The sequence below is a fragment of the Apium graveolens genome, chromosome 3 (assembly GCF_009905375.1).
Source record: "Apium graveolens cultivar Ventura chromosome 3, ASM990537v1, whole genome shotgun sequence".
NCBI lineage: Eukaryota > Viridiplantae > Streptophyta > Magnoliopsida > Apiales > Apiaceae > Apium > Apium graveolens.
The window spans coordinates 8,782,731-8,799,946 of NC_133649.1; the positions used below are offsets into that span (position 1 = coordinate 8,782,731).

General features: G+C 32.3%; 2 protein-coding genes across 2 annotated transcripts; both read right to left on the reverse strand.

Annotated features, from left to right (window-relative positions):
- Positions 1 to 1,674: 1,674 nt before the first annotated feature.
- Positions 1,675 to 3,514, reverse strand: LOC141711603 (NAC domain-containing protein 18-like). Its single transcript, XM_074514180.1, has 3 exons — positions 3,216 to 3,514; positions 2,581 to 2,894; positions 1,675 to 2,492 (listed from the first exon to the last, which is right to left on the reverse strand). Exons 1-3 carry the CDS (start codon positions 3,403 to 3,405, stop codon positions 1,944 to 1,946), a joined length of 1,053 nt encoding a protein of 350 aa, XP_074370281.1. The 5' UTR covers positions 3,406 to 3,514; the 3' UTR covers positions 1,675 to 1,943.
- Positions 3,515 to 13,565: 10,051 nt separating this feature from the next.
- LOC141710569 (ABC transporter G family member 9) lies at positions 13,566 to 16,813 on the reverse strand. Its single transcript, XM_074513134.1, has 4 exons — positions 16,626 to 16,813; positions 15,280 to 16,072; positions 14,834 to 15,156; positions 13,566 to 14,460 (listed from the first exon to the last, which is right to left on the reverse strand). Exons 1-4 carry the CDS (start codon positions 16,716 to 16,718, stop codon positions 13,807 to 13,809), a joined length of 1,863 nt encoding a protein of 620 aa, XP_074369235.1. The 5' UTR covers positions 16,719 to 16,813; the 3' UTR covers positions 13,566 to 13,806.
- Positions 16,814 to 17,216: the final 403 nt, after the last annotated feature.

The following is a 17,216-nucleotide window of genomic DNA, read 5'->3' on the forward strand; positions in this document are numbered from 1 at the left end:
AAAATTACACTAATTATAAAATAAACTCCAACTAATTTACGGTATATCTTACAATAAATATTTAAATAAAAATATGATATTCGTACTTTTTCAAAAGCAAGTAGTTTGTTTAGATATAGGAGGATATAAATGGGATATAATAAGAATAAATTTGTTTTTGTTAATAAAGGTAAGGACACGGTAGTAATTACGAATTATGCTAAATTTGGTATAAAAATTACACCAAATTTGGTGTCATATATACTATTTATTTGATATAAATTTGACATTATTAAAGTTTCGGTTAAAGTTAATTTTTACACTAAAATTTACATCATTAAAATGTCTTGGGTTGAAATTGCTCTAATCACATAAACTTGTGAAATATAATAAACGTGTACTTTAGAATGTCAATTGGCGAACAAGGAGTGTTCTAAAAATTTCTATTAATTTTTAAAAGATGTTTAGTTCACTGGACTTTTAAAATCTGAATAATAGTTATAAACTATTTGTAAATTCTTAAATTTATTATATATAAGATTAATATACTATATATTATTGAAATTTTAAAACTAATCCAATTTTTGTTCAAATAATTCCAGATTTATGGATCAAATTTCGTAATAAATACTTCGACAGATTAATTATGAACGATTTTCAACCAAAAAAACTTGAATAATCGAAAATAGCTTGAAACAAATATATATGTAGGGGAGTTTTGTTCATGATTAATAACCAGCACAATTAAAATGAATATTATTTATACTAGAATGATTAATATTTTTTTAACGATCCGAAACAATCAAATATCTAAATTCAGAATGAATAATATTATTTGGCTATTTTTTTAGTAATCCGAATGCATTCTTTTTCCAATTTTGTAGACCTAATTGAACAAAGTGTTTTGACGAAATACGGATATCAAATTATATATTAAAAAAATATTACTCCTCTGTCATTTGAGTTGTTAACATTTGAAATAAAGTATCTGACACACATTTTAAGGCTCTTGGCATAGTTTTACAACTTATTTTGAATTATTTTTTTGGTATAAAAGTTTAAATATTTAGTATTTATTCAGAAGAAAAAATTTAAAAAAAATTATATAACTATTATAGATAGAGTATTAAAATACGTGTCGAATTCATTTCAAATATTAAAAACCCAATAATTAATAATTTAGACATGTACAAAATTTCATGCTTTTATTAGGTTGCATTTTTGTTTATACCGGGGTCATATTGATTATATAATCGAGGCCTCAACGTATGAATATTTGAATATATTTTTTTAATCAATCAGGCAGAGTATTTGAACAGAATGATTAATATGATTCGTTTAGCAAGTAAATCAAACGCAAACAGTATGAATAAGTAGAATCGCTCCGATACGGTCTCTTGAGGGTTATTCAGCTACAAACAAATGGGCTCTTAGTGTTGTGATTACTAATTTAATAATTTGGAATGGAACTACTCATCTTTAATTTGAAATACCAAATCATTTTCATTCTCATCAAGTCATATCAATACCCTTTCAATTTGCACTCGTATTCTCGTATCTCATGACAACTAATGATTCAAACGCCCCTTGCATGTCTATAGTAATGAGTAATGACTCAGCATGGAATACATTTATAGACTATGCGGTATAGTGTAGTTCCATGAAAACGGAATGCAACCAAAAATAGAGGCAAGCTGGCTAACAAAAACCCTTCCCTTTCAGTAATGGCCAGTTAATAAAATCTCAATACAATATCATAATATCTCGAATATATATGTTACCTTTTTGTCGAATGTACTGTATAATTAGCTACATATATATTTAATCTCTATATGCATATACAAATCACAAACAGTACCGAATATGTACTTGCTTCTAAACATCCATATATATAGTATACTAGATTACTAGCAATATATACTCACCAATAAACTGCTTATAAGTTATAAGTCTCGCATGGATATTCATATCTGAGAGTACCAGTTGGTGAAACCTTGTGGCTCATGCGTTGGAGCCTGTTCATGTATTGACGCCTGAGAATTTTGCGGAAACTGAATTAACAAACTTGGAAATGACGACACATTTTCATGCTCTCCCCTCTCCGTAACGAATCTCTTGCTTGAGCTGGAAGAACAATTATTAGTACCTGCAGCTCCACTCGTATTCATCGCGCCTTCTTCAGTGTTGTTGTTCCAGTACATACTTGAAGTTGGAAAGCTAGGTTTCAGGGAGAGGAGATTGGCTGTGGTTGTAGGAAAAGAAGAGAACGAAGTATTAATCATGGAGCCCTGAATGTTAGTTCCATCTGTTACCATTCCTTCGAACATATTTGGGTCATTTTCGAGAAATGAACGCCCTAGTGATGGCAGTTTATGAGGACTCTGTAATTGCCCAAATGATGGTAACATTAATTCATTCATAGACATAGACTCGCAACTTTCATGATCATCTAATATTGGCCTTTGTGGAGTGTTCTTCTTCTTGTAAATTCTACACAATACCCAGTCATCAAGCTGCACAACACAAATCAAAACCGAATTAAATTAAAACCAAATAAAAAGAACAGTATGTGTGGTAATTTAAAGTAATTTAATTAATTACCCTTAAGGATCCTTTCTTATTGGCTAAAAGATCAGAATGATCAGGAGGCTTGGACTTGTTATGATCAGGAATGAGTCTGTATTCATGCATGACCCAATTAGTCTTGATCCCTTTAGGTGGCTTTCCTCCATAAAACACAAGTGCTTTTTTAACACCTACTTTCTGACTTCCACTGCCGCTTAACACTGGCTTATCGGTTCCGGTGGCCTTCCAATATCCTGACGTGGCTGCCCGGTTCGGCCTCGCTCCGTTCGGGTACTTCCTGTCCCTCGGACTGAAGAAGTACCATTCTTGTTCACCAAAACATGCCTTGGCTGATCAACCAGCAAAAATGTTCATATTGTTACTATTTATAGAAATATTACTATTTCTCACTATTTCTATGTAAACACACTTACACGAACAAAAATATAAATTGTGCGAGAACATGATACATATGTAAGTTGATCATAGCAACCGGTTAATTAGTTAAGGCTTACTGACGGACCAACTTATAAATTAATCGGATTAACATGTAAATTTGATTGTAGAAAAGGAATTAGAAGTATTCACATGAGAAATTTATCCAAATGATGACAATTTTTTAATATGCGTAATTTTTTTTTTCAAAATGGACATGTAAAAAGGAGACGTACCAGGGAGTTCCCAAGGATCAAATTTGTAGAGGTCGACTTCGGAAATGATGGCAGCCGGAAGAGGAGCAGCATCAACCTTATTCTTGAGATAGTGAACAACCAGCTCTTCATCCGTCGGGTGAAACCGAAACCCTGGTGGCAGCTGAGGCTGTTGCTTACGCGATGCTGCCGACGAATCCGTACTCTCCATTAAAATATTTATTACTATATAACAATAGCTACTAAAATTTTATTTTTTGAGAGCATCTGAACACTGTAGTAAGAAGAAAAATAACAGGGGTTGGAGATGAAAAATGTTGATGTTGTTGGTTGCAGGTAGTGTTATTTTATATATACTCCCTCCGTCCCACGGATGTTTATGTTATTATTCGATACATATTTCGAAACTTCTATAAATTATAGTTGCATAATATTTTTTAAAAGTTTTTTTTTTGATTAAAAATTTTATGGAACTTTTATTCAGAAATTTTTTTTAAAACATATTATGAAACTATATTTTAAAGCATTGAAAAACATGCCGAAAAGTAATGTAAACAATCCAGGAAGACGGAGGAAGTAATTTTTAGACGGGTTATAGGGACCACGGTTTAATCAAGATAGGGTTAGCATGATTAGTGCATGGGAATTAATTTCTGATCAGGGGTAGATTAGTAATTGTAGGATGGGATTGTTAATGGATTTAGTAATTTACCGGATGGTTGTATGCAAGCTGAAATTTATTTTTGTAACCATTTTAAAGGGTATGAAAATGGAGGGTGATTAAGACTCGTAGATGTGTTATGGGTCCTTGAACTGGAAATTAGGAAATTAATTATCATCTAAAACACTCAGGTGTTGACACGTCAAGGACTTGCATGGTGGGACCACTTCGACAAAGTGGAGCCTGTTGTGTTTCCTGGTAAATTCAAGAAGTTCAAAGAAATTACAGAACTAGTATTGACTATTGAGTAATAATTAATTTTGACTATCAACTATCAATTCTTTATTATATATTAATTAATTACAAATTTTAAAACTTTTACATATCCTCTCTTTTTTACAATTATTTAGATTTTAAAGATCAAACTTAACCGATCTAAACTTGTAAATATATCACACAATCTCTAACACTTTGTTCCCAAACTTTACAAAAAAAAAGAGAAAATAATTGAAAATGATTAATTTTCTTTTCTCTCACGATATTCTCAAAAGTAGAAAGAAAATTTTAGAGACAAATATAAAGAGAATTTCTTTCTTAATCTTTAGCCTTTTTTTCTTTTCACTCCAAAAAAATCATTGAATAAGAAGTAGTATAAATATATTCTTGAACTTTTTTTTCTTTTCACTCCAAAAATATTTGTGAAACACAGTGTAAAAGATGATTAACAAGGATGTTAAACCGATACAATTATTATTTAAATTTTCATACAATAAGTTGTTAACATACATCGCCTTTACATTCTTATAAAAAATAGACTTGCACGATTTAGCTCCCATACAAACTGTTATAGGGAGAATTTCGTATAACAATGTTGTGGAGGTTAATGGGCGGAACAAAGATCAAGGACGGTGTTTGAGGGCAGAGAAAGGTTGTTTGGTGGTGGCTGAGCTTATATGTAGACTCCTTAAGAAAGAATAGGGTTTGTTATTTTCTGTCAAGTGTCGACCCATGTCTCATACAAGTGTCTACGTATCCTATTTCTAAGGATCAAGCCTCACGTAGTTCTTGGGGAACAAGTCACGTAGGCTAGGGTTAGGACTCTTCAGCCCGTGCAGCCCAAGCCCACGATAAAGTCAGGCCTTCAGCCAATTAGTCACGTAAATCTCGACCGGCTCCACACGCTTCCTATAATATCACGGCATCTCCGTATTTCTTCCCATAATTATAGCAATAACCCGTGTCGGCCCCGAAATTTGCGAGCAACTCAGTCATCTATGAGCCACTTTCCATGTCGAACACAAAGTCCTCTAATGCAGGCCGGCCTGGCGACCTCGGCCCGCACCACCTTCCTTTTTAACCAATAAATACAATGTTACCTTTGATTTCATAAGATGTGGGCTCATGGGCCCAGCCCGCGTGTGGGCACCTGAGCCCAGCCCGCGTGTGGGCAACCGAACCCAGCTCGCGTGTTGGCAACCGAGCCCAGCTCGCGTGAAGTCATCTGAGCCCACCTCGCATGGGCACAACCGAGCTCAGCTCGCATATGAGAGCCTAAATGACAAACGTGAGCCCACCTTACATGTGTGAGCCCAGCTCGCATGTCCTCACTTAAGCCCAGCTCGCATGTGTGAGCCCAGCTCTCATGTCATGAGCCCAGCTCGCATGTGGTCACGTGAGCCCAGCTCACATGTCACGAGCCCAGCTCGCATGTCACGAGCCCAGCTCGCATGTGCTGGCCCAAGTCATATAAATCCATGGTTCTAGCCCACACGCGAGAGTTCAACTATTTAATGCACCCACAGGGACCTGTTTATGGCTCATGGCCGAAAGCGGGCATAACACAAACAGTTTTTAATTTTTTTTTTTTTAAAATGAATAGAATACTACAAACACAAGTCAATTGGCAGTCATTTAAATGACAAAATTCTACCTCCCATGCAAACAATTTTTTATTTTTAATTTTCTAAATGAACAAAATAGTACGAACATAAGTCAATTGACAAAGTCATTTAAATAATTTCGTCGAAGATAAATACACCACCTTACAAATATATAGTCAACTATAATCAACCTGTAAAGTCATTTAAATAATTTTGGCACTGAAAATACACGAAATTCAAATTTAAATGTTTCAGTCCATTTTTTAATCTATTTCAAATTCTGCTCTTATTTTCATGGGAAGGCTTTATTACTATTTATTTATTATGTTATGAATGAAGAAGGTCCTAACAGAGGGTACTTTATAATTATAATTGCGGTTACAAAATTTATAAAAACAAGAAAAATGTTTTGAAAAAAAGTCATAATGTACATTGTGGTGTCGTTGAACATATGTAATGCCGGGAGTTTTGGGTTGAATGTAACGTTCCTTTGTTGTCAGTTTGACAATATATTACTTTTTTTTTCTTTTTTTTTTGAACAAAGACAATATATTACTATTATTATTATTATTATTATTATTATTATTATTATTATTATTATTATTATTATTATTATTAAATAAATAAATTTACCGAACGATAATATACGGATATTTGTAATTACATTTAACGGAATACTAGTCTATAACCCGTGTGATGTGATGCACATATTGCTTTTAACACTCAAACAATTTTTAATAATATATTTTATCTTAAAATTGTTGATATATTAATATAATATTATTTTTTTATCGTAGGTAACCCGTAACCGCTACCCTTTGTGTGCGCACTGGATAAATTCTACAGACTCACGCAATAACCTGCAAATCACGTGAGGCAAGGTAAACCGCATTTAAGTTTGACTCTGACTCACAAGATATAATCATAAATTCTCATGTCGTGGGATTTTCAATAGTTGAAAAATAAATTGAAGACATAATAAGTTATAATAATATATGTTTTATGAAAATTTAGGATTTGACTGAAAATAAATAATATAATATATAATATGTTGTTCACGTGACTCGAATTTGGAACCGGTAGAAATTGTTAAAAATAAATAATATAAAAATTTAAATATTATATGTTGTTGACATGATTCGAACCATAAACCTATCAGAGCAGTTTAAATGTTAATATAATATTATTTTATTATTATATTTAACGGTTTCATCTATCTGTCTTTAAATTTGATGGTTGTTCATTATCGTACTAAACAACCGTACCAAATAACCGACCAACTACCCTTATAACAGGACAGTATATATAGATATATGTGAAAGTTGATTATGGTTTATCGGGAGTTGCGGAGGTTGGGTCCGGTGTAGGTATCTCTTGATGGACCTTGTAGAGAATTTGGGCCCACTAATGTCAAATCTTGGTGGCGACCCACATCATTTCACTATCTCAACTCGTATATATTCTTACTTTTTAATTCTTCCTGGATTTATTAGTGAGTCTTTTCAGATCAGTCTAATTCTAAACATCTGTTAAGCAAGCCAATAGGCAATAGGGATCTTAAGGCACTCTAGGAATAATATTATTGTCCATCTCTTCTCTTCTATGCGGTAAAAGAGAAGGAAAATTAAACTTCATCTGCTGCACATTTCTACGTATGATCTCGGTTTTTGTTGCCAGATTTATAGCTTAACACATTAAGTGCCTGTTTGGCTAGTCATTTTACACATCTTATATGGGCTAAAACTCATTTTATCTTATTTTCGACTCTTTGGCAAATATGAAGAATGATCATTTATTCTTCTTAAATGATAAATAGAGCAAGTGAAGGACCATGTACTTTCTCATATATGACGTTCCGCGTTCGTGGTGGGTAGTTTAAACTGTTTCATTTGTTAATATTATCATTTAATTTAACTATAATCAGTTTATTATAGTTTTTCTAAATAATCATCAATTTAATTATTTTATTATGTCATTATTTAAAAAATATATTTATTATATATCTGAATAACTAATGTTCTCATTAGTTTTTTTTTGAATTTTATAATAATGTATTAAATTATTATATTAAAATTCGGTTTTTTATAAGAAAATTTAAACTTATAAATTATGATTAACCAAACATATCACCAACCTATAAATAACATTATTCAAACACCTAAATAATTTATAAATTACGATATTCATATCACATTTCAACTTTAATTCATAAGTTACATTTTTTAAGAAATTACTGTTTTCTTGCTATGAATACAAAAAGTGTATGATAAACAGGTTACCTTAAGTAGTGTCTAAGTAGTGAAGGTAAGATCTCAGTTTTTATCATTAGATTAAATTCTTATTAATTATCTTGGTTAGGAGAAGAATGAATGTTGTATCAAATTAATTATCATTGTAACGCTGACGATTAGGTTGAAATATTATTTTCGCAGCAAAAATATACAAGTTGATAGATTCTGAAAATTCTTCATAATATCAGTGTTTGTCACTGTTTTTCTTTCAGAAAGGGGTTTGATAAACATGCTTACATAAATTTAAAAATCCAGCTGGCTGTTACTCTGCCATGATGTTATGATATATTCGTAACCTACTTTGATGTGCATTGATCGAAAACTTGTGGTACGAAAGAGGAAATATACTACAACTAATACTATATTTGTGTTAGACAATTGCAGAATGGAGCTAAAGCATAAATCTTTAAGGCACAAATCATGGATCAATGTTTCACATCTTATATTATTTGCAACGCTTTCTTACATTAAAATCACCGGCCACCTTGTAATTTGATTTTCTTTGCTTCTTTTATCAGATTCCGTGGGCCCTACTTGTATTTTAAATAAAAATTGAATATTTCTCTGCATTTTTCCCTTGACCAGCTAATTTTCTCTGCATGACTTGCATAAAGTTGCATGAACATTGAACTAACATCTTGGCTCTGCACAGTGCACTGCTGCACACTCTACCGCATGCATGTAAACACGCCCCCGCAAGAAGACCCCAAGAAGGAAAATATTAGTTACCAAAATAGTTATAAAATATTAAGTCTTAGATTTTATTTGTTAAATAAAAATGAACTCTTATATTTTTTTATCAAGAATAAAATAATTTTATTAATAAAATTTCAAAATATAAAAAGAGTATATCTTCCAATCACAAAGTCCATCATTTAACCGAAACCAAAAGGCACACGCAAGTTTCCTTCGGACCTTTAAACAATAAAATCTTAATATTACAATAAGATTAAAACCCTATCCAAAAAAAACTTAGGGAGGAAAAAGAGTACCCTCTATAAATTACATTTTATACAAAACTAATAAGAACTAGTTTCTTCGCGAACCCCTGTATTTATTTCAATATCATCAATTAAATTATTTTGTACAGTCACATGAATCATGTTACGTCATTTCGTGACAATTTTTATATCATCGAAAAATCGGTAATAAAATTGTGACGACAAAAGTTTGAGATCGAGTTCTTATTCTTAACAAATTACAATATTAATATTTAAAAATTCGATTCAATTCAACTCATTTATTGTCCTAGTCGTATATTTGTATTTAGAAGCGGCAGTTAAGTGGCATGTAGCCACTTATTAAATGGAATTTGGCATATGCGGAGGATTCAAAATCTGAACTTGATGAAAAAATAAATTGATCAAAGGCCATGCATGGAATATAGATTATAGAACATGGGCTGTCTGAGATTCGAGTCAAATACTAAAGTCCATACATATTGGAAGAAAACAAATAATTTGCACATATATTATATAAAAATATCTGTATAATGATATATCACACAAAATCTTGGAAGGTATATAATCTGATGGCGTGCACAAGAAAAGCGTATGTCTTAAAAATGCATGTGTTAACGCGCGGAATTAGGCAAGGTGACAATTGCATGAGCTTTACACATACATGTCGACCTGGTATTCTGTTTTACATTATTATCGATCTCTCGCTCCCTCTCCTATGTCACAAAACCCATGGTTTGGTATTGTTCCGTATTCTGCGCCCCAAGGCTTCATATCACCGCTGTTATTACTCAGCCGGTCTACAGATAAAAAGAATCGTTTTAAGGAAACAATATTCGAGATCAGTTCATTTAATTGAATTCATTTTGTTCATTTTTTAAAATGAGTCGATTTTAAATATGAAAATGAACTCAGGTGAATAAATGAGTTGAGTTTTTTGTCTGTTCAGTTCAGCTTGTTTATGTCGAAATCGGTTAAACTGGCTAACTCGTTTCTACTGATTTTTTTAGAAAAATGCTCGAAATTGAATAAAATTCGGCTAAATTATGTTCATTTGCAGCTCTATCATCGAATATTAACTAAGTGAGTTCAAATCATCTAATAAATGACTCGAATCAAATTGAGCTTCTTGCTTAATTTAGATGTGCTCAAACCAAACCTGACACCTTATTAAACGAGTCAAGTTGAGTTTATTTGTGAGTTAGAAAACACGAGTTTACTCGCGATTCAAAATAGCCGAGTTTAATGAGGCGCGTCAGGTTTACTCGTGAAATCAATAATTCAAAAATGGAAATAGATAGAAAAATTCTAATTTTTAATATTTTAATAACAAAAGTAAATTTTAACCATAAGTTATATGAAATTATAAACTAAGTTCAAGCCAAATTATAATACACTTAGTATATACGTGAATGAGCCAAAACAAGCTCATACTTTTGTTTGAGTTGAGTCGTACTGTTCGCGATCACCCCGACTTGAATTACGAGATGACTGCTTCACACGACATCAACACCACATAAATTCGAAGTTAAGATAATTCGTCTGACCCGAATATACGTCTTTGCAATTAACTTTTTTGCTGCTTTTTTCAAAAAATTGAAATTAGACTTCCGTTCGATTCTTGTAAAATTTTAATCCCCCCACTAAATATACAACGAATATTAATTGTATACATAAAGGGCGAAAGTATACCACATTGTCAGATATGTATTCCACGAATACATTCAGATTTATCGTATAAATGTTGACATATAACTTTATACAGGAGATATATTTACCACACGTTTCTGAAATGGAAATTGTTTAATTGATACCCGGAAGATGATGTTTCTTTGATCTTATAGTCAGCAATTATGTACATGTGGATAGTGTTTTTTTAAAAATATTTGATTAATCATTGTATTTTTACCAGGTCTATCAAACATGTAAGCATCAAATGACCGATCAATCAAATGGACGATGCCCTGAGAATATTAACTATACCTATGACTCTCATCCTAATCGTTTTTCTCGAATTTTGATTTGGCCACTACTTAATAATCTCATAATCGCTGAAGATGAAAGACACCGACTAATAATCAGCTTCATATATTAATTAGAATGGGTTAGATTATTTGGCAAAGTACTACCGGTATGTTTATCAACAAATCTTAAATTTTTGGGACCTAATCGTTACCCAAATTTATTGCATTTGAGACAGTAGACTTCAGTTTATTTCAGACTCGGAATCGAAACTTGACTTCTTTTCTGAAAAAAGGTTCGAGATTTGACTCGGGTTGTCACACTTCTGAATATTGTAACACTACTCATTTCTTGAAATTGAATTCGAATTCTCACGTTAGGGTGAACTTTAGTAATCACAATTATTTATACGGGGGACGGGACTCGACATGTACTTTAAGCCTTTCATAAAATGTAGCAACAAGTCAAGCAACAAGTTACTTTAAAATTTAGATATTATAAAAAAAAAAATTCAGCCACTCTAAAATCTTAAAATTATGAAAAAATAACTTTCGAGAATCTTATACTAATATTGTATCATGAATTATGCTTCAACTAATTGAAATTAAGACAGTTTGATCCATAAGCACGTTCCTATCTTAATATTTTGTAAGTAACCTGCATGCATGGGAGGTTAAAAAACAAAAGAATTGGCCATATATTTCATGATATATATGACATGTAACAGAAATGTTAGGTTAATTTTCAAGTTTAAGCATGAAATTCGAACATACATATCTTGTATAAGTGTACAAACACCCGATATGCATGGCGTGAACATAACGTAATTCGTGTAATATTCTACACTCCCTCCGCTCCTTTTTCCTAGTAGCTAACAAGCTAGCTATAGTGGCTTGACTTTTTCGCACATAATTTAAACGTATTTTGGTCGTATATTTAAAAAATCTTTTAATTTTTTTATAAATAAAAAACGGTCAAATTAAACCTATAATTTATAAAATCAATAATTTTGAGAAAATATTTTTTACTATTCAAATATACCAAAAAAATCAAGCGAATGAGAGGAAACACTCTTTTCACTCTTACGAATGAAGGAAGCCTGCATACATTTTACACTTTTCAGACTCTGCAAAAGCGAGATATACTGAAAATGTTTGGTTTGATTTAAAGATACCGAAAAATCAAGCGAAATAGAGGTAAATTCTTTTCTTTGTTTTGGTTAAGATAGATATTATGAATTCTTTCGGCCCAAAACCCCTTTATGAATAATCGGAGTTATGGCCTCCTCAACGTCTTTTCCCATAGTCGGCCCATTTAAGAAATTTAAAGAAAGTAGTGCTTCTTTTCTTCAACAGGATCCAATAAAGTTACTTTGTGTGTTGGTAATAGGAAGTTATTTATTCTGTAAGTTACATTTGCTTTGGAAATTACGATAGCCAAAAAACACAAAATTTTGTTTGTTTATTACTTCCGTTTCAAAATATATCTTTATTTGATTTTTTTTTCACAATTTTAAGATAAATAAAAATGATATTTTCACAATCTTTTTAATTCTTTTAGACTAAAAATATAAATATTAAATTTTAATTTAATAAAAGAAATTTAAAAATCAACATATCGAACTATGACTTTTAAACAACTTAAATTATGTGAAAAATAGATATTCACTCAAGGAAAGTGTGAGTTAGCAAATTAGAGATTAGTTAGAGCATCTCCAACCATGACCTCCTGTTAGCTAAAAATCCTAAATGGCACTCAGATATAGATATTAGGTAAAAAAAATACCACTCCATCCACATCACCTGTTAGCAAAAAATTTAGATATCCTTCATCTCGTTTTCTATATTTGTTGAATCTGTAGGTGTTAGCTATATCTTCCACGTCAGATTTAATTCATGTTTAAACCTAAATCTACACATTACTACGTACACATACACATTAAACATGCATATATTTATATAATATTTAATACATAAATATTAAAATTATTATTTTATAGATAATATTTTTAATTTATATAATATTAAGTGTGAAAATATTGTTCTCTTATTAACAAAATTTATTAATTATTTTTAACAAACAATATATATATAATATAATATATATTAGTAACTTTTTATTAAAAATATTTTTGTTATATTTATATGTTATTATATTTTCAGTTGTAATAATTATTAACTTACAATTATATATTTTATTCATGTATTGAATTAACTATTAACTAAATTCATATAATTATTTAAAGTTTATATATATATATATATAAATCTGAAAAATAGGAATAAAACAATATTTTTGAATATATCTAATGATTATACCTAATATCACTGGAGTGCATGGCCTTATAGGTTCAATAAAATTTTACATAACCATGATTTAACTAACCATTTTAGCTAACATGGTTGGAGATGCTCTTAAATTTCTAATATTTGACCGGAAATCCAAGAGAGTGTAACCGTAACTTTCCCTGTTTTTATCAACTATACAAGTAAATCAAATGACAGTTCCAAGGTATTCTGGATATTTTTATGGGTATTTTTATGTTAACCAAACAAGCTCTAAATTTAGCGATTTACATGCTACAAATGTGAGTCCCCAAGTATCATAAATCACAAGTTAGCATACAGGAGCACACGAAGACATGCCCTTGCCAGTTGTGCTTTTCATGTGCATTCTCTGAACCGTACTACAGTTCACAAAATTTCAAATAACACATCAAAATTCCGAATACCATTCAAGGATTCACTTGAATTATTTCTCAGTGATAAGTTACAAATGCCTAACTCTGCATAACTCAAATTTCACGACTAACGATTACATCCCGGAGAAATATAGACAAATTTTTCAAACTGAGAAACACTATTTTTTCTTTCCGATCCTCATTAGGGCAAGATAAGCTATGAGCCTGTAACCAATAAGCATTACGCCCAATGCTATCACTGCAACAACTTGTCCATTCAGGCCTATTGTTTTTACATTTGGAAAATCTCGGACTAAACAGGTTTTGTTCTCTCCACAGGGGTAGGTATCTGTCGAATTGTATTGCGATACTAATAAGAGCTTATACGTGTAATTGCTTGTCGATATATACTTGATCCATGAAATGAAAGCTGGAACATGTTGAACATAGTATCCACCTGCTAGAAGGAATGATAGCATTATAACTGATCCGAGTATCGTTGCAGATTTCTGATCCATCACTAAAGCTCCTATCGCCAGTCCGAGGCCTTGAGAAACCAGTACATTACATAGTAGTGCTAACAAGGTAAGAAAGAAATTTTTAGAGGTTCGCTTGAGCCCTGCCATCCAGTAAGTTATGATAACAAATACAGTTGGGAGTACAAGCTCCATGGGGAGGTCACCTACGACTCGTGACATGAAATACGACGAGAGTCTGTACATTCCTGAAGCCCTCTCTTTCTCAAGCATCATTCTTTCTTGTGGAAATGTAAAAATAGCTTGGAAAAGAGGATAAAATCCCCAAAATCCAGCACAAAAGAAAAGAAGCCCAGTCTGCAATTTACAATAAAACATGAAAAATAATTTCTAAATGTACAAAATTGGAATCGTTCAAACTTGAGAACGAGTCGTGTCATATATTAGTGTAATAATTAAAACTTAGATCTGCTTATTTCATCCGATTCAATTAATATAATTAACTTGCACTAATTAAGATCAGCGATAAGAGCAGTTCACCTCTGTCAAGACTAAGTTCTGTTAGTTTAATGTGTTTTAACAACTTTACTTGGAGACCGTAAAAGTACCAAAATAGAACAAGGTCTTGTTTCCTCCTGTTTTTTGTCCCTCTTCATAAAGTTCAAAATTTACGGTTTGTGAAGATCATAAGCCATAAAGTCAAAATGGTTTGCAGTAAAAGATAGCTTACCTCATCTTGTATGTGAGCTATATCAGATTTCCACCAGAGTAATCCAGCGAGAAAAGCTACAACAAGCACCTGTCCGATCTTAAGAGCTGAAAAAGAATCATGTTTTCTTTCTTTCAACCCTCTACTGAGCAACACTGTGAATTGCTGCCACCAATTTGTACTCCACCTAGCAAAGTCTTTATCATCAGGAACAATCTGCTTGTGACCATCAGAAGATTGTTGTATTTCTGCTTTCACATTTTCAGCTTTATTACTCCTGAAAGCAGAAATTAAACCCTGCTTTGTTGTACTCTGATCCTCCCCTGAATCTCCTGATACAATCCCTACACAATATAATTCTTCATTTGAATTAGAACATCTAAACAGCAATCTTAGCGTGAGTTAAGATTGAAAATTTTAAACGCCTCCGTGCATATGGTAACTTGGATACTTGTTAAACTCCATACCATTTGCTAGATCTAGCAGGAAATCCGAAGGGTTCATGGTAACTGATGGGGCATATCCGATGCTAGAGAAGTAATCCATAGCTTCTTCTCCCTTGCCATAATACATAGTATTGCCTTCAGATAGGAGCAATACTTTGTGAAACATGTAAAACAATCTGCTTGAAGGTTGGTGGATTGTCATCACCACAGTTCTTCCTCCATTCGCCAAATCCCATAACGTAGATACAATTCTTTGAGCTGTGGTTGAATCAAGACCTGACGTTGGCTCGTCAAGAAAAAGTACGCTTGGATTTATAAGCATTTCTTGTCCAATGCTGACCCTCTTACGTTCTCCCCCGGATACTCCTCTAAGTAGTGCATCTCCTATAATGCTGTTTTTGCACTTGGTTAATCCGAGCTGAGTAATAACATTTTGTGCATGTCTTACCTTCTCTTCTTTAGTGATACTACTAGGCAACCGGAGAAGAGCAGTGTATACAAGTGTCTCAGTTACAGTTAAGTGGGGGTACATGACATCATCTTGTGTCACAAATCCAGTGTTCCGTTTCATTGAGTTTGAGAAGGGCTTGCCATTAAATGTTATAGTTCCGCTGAGTTTTCCGCCAAGACGACCCCCCAATGCAGTTAACAGAGTTGTTTTGCCACTGCCTGAAGGGCCTAACATTGCCAGCATTTCACCTGGCAGTACAGAGCCTGTAATTCCATTTAAGATAGTTTTCTCCTCAGATTTTCGCTGCTTTTTGAAAATTCCTCCTACTTTATCAATTTTAATCTTGTAGACCACATCTTCAAACTGCATACATGGACAATCATAATCAGATCATGATTCTTGCAATACCATCACTTTAAAAGCAATTACTAACAAGTGCAACTAAACCTAAGCAATTTAATTACTACAATCATAAACAAATTAGAACTTAAAGAAAAACCACATATTAGGCTACATCAATAAAGGGTCCTGATCCCTGACGATTGATAGTTGTAACCATCTGTCCGCTGATAATATTAATACCGGATATTGACGTGAATCGAGAGGGCCACCACATTCCGTCCGCACTGTATTTATTGATTTTAGGGTTTTTGCTATCCGCGGAAATATGGTTTGTCTTCCATTCTAGACTCATAATCCGTAAAAATACTTTTATAAAAAAAGACCAAGAAACCCTAGTTCTTGGAGCTAGGTGCCGAGCTTAAATATATTCTACCACAAAATTCCAAGAAATTACATAAAGGCTGTATAAATCAAGTAAAGATGCATGTATTGAAAATCAAATTATGCCAATTGATTATCACTATCAATTAATATAAATAAATAAATAATTAAAAAAAACACATATTTAGATTACCTTCAATGTAACAGGACGATTAGCATTGAAAAACAAAGCGGAGGAGGAGGAGGAATCTTGAGTCTGAGATTCCACATCTGTCTTCTCCTCCATTGCTGCTATACAATGAACCCAAATATTATTGACACTTCAAAATACTTGTATTTAAGAAGAATGAATGGAGAAAATAGATTATCACTGATTTATTTATTTTTATTTTTAGTGGGATGTGTGTAAACCAAGTATATGTGTTATGTAGAGGAGTGTCCTTCGTCTGCATGTCTCTGTATACGTGTACCTGGTATTTCGTGTTACATATATAGCTGTGTATTAAATGACGAATTAATGATTTCACAGCTAGAGTCGTAGAGCTGCATAAGACTATACTATAAATGTAACAACATTTATACTTTCCGTTGAAGGGGAAAGATATGAGTGCGAGCTAGGACTGATGGTTTATGTGCAATTTTTGTACTACTTTCGTCCTGTGTTATAAAAATCGGAAATCGGACTAAATCGGTGAAACTATCGATTTATGATTTATCATGAATCGGGGATTTATCGGAATAATAAATCGAAATAAAATCGAATATATTTTAATATTTTTTAAAA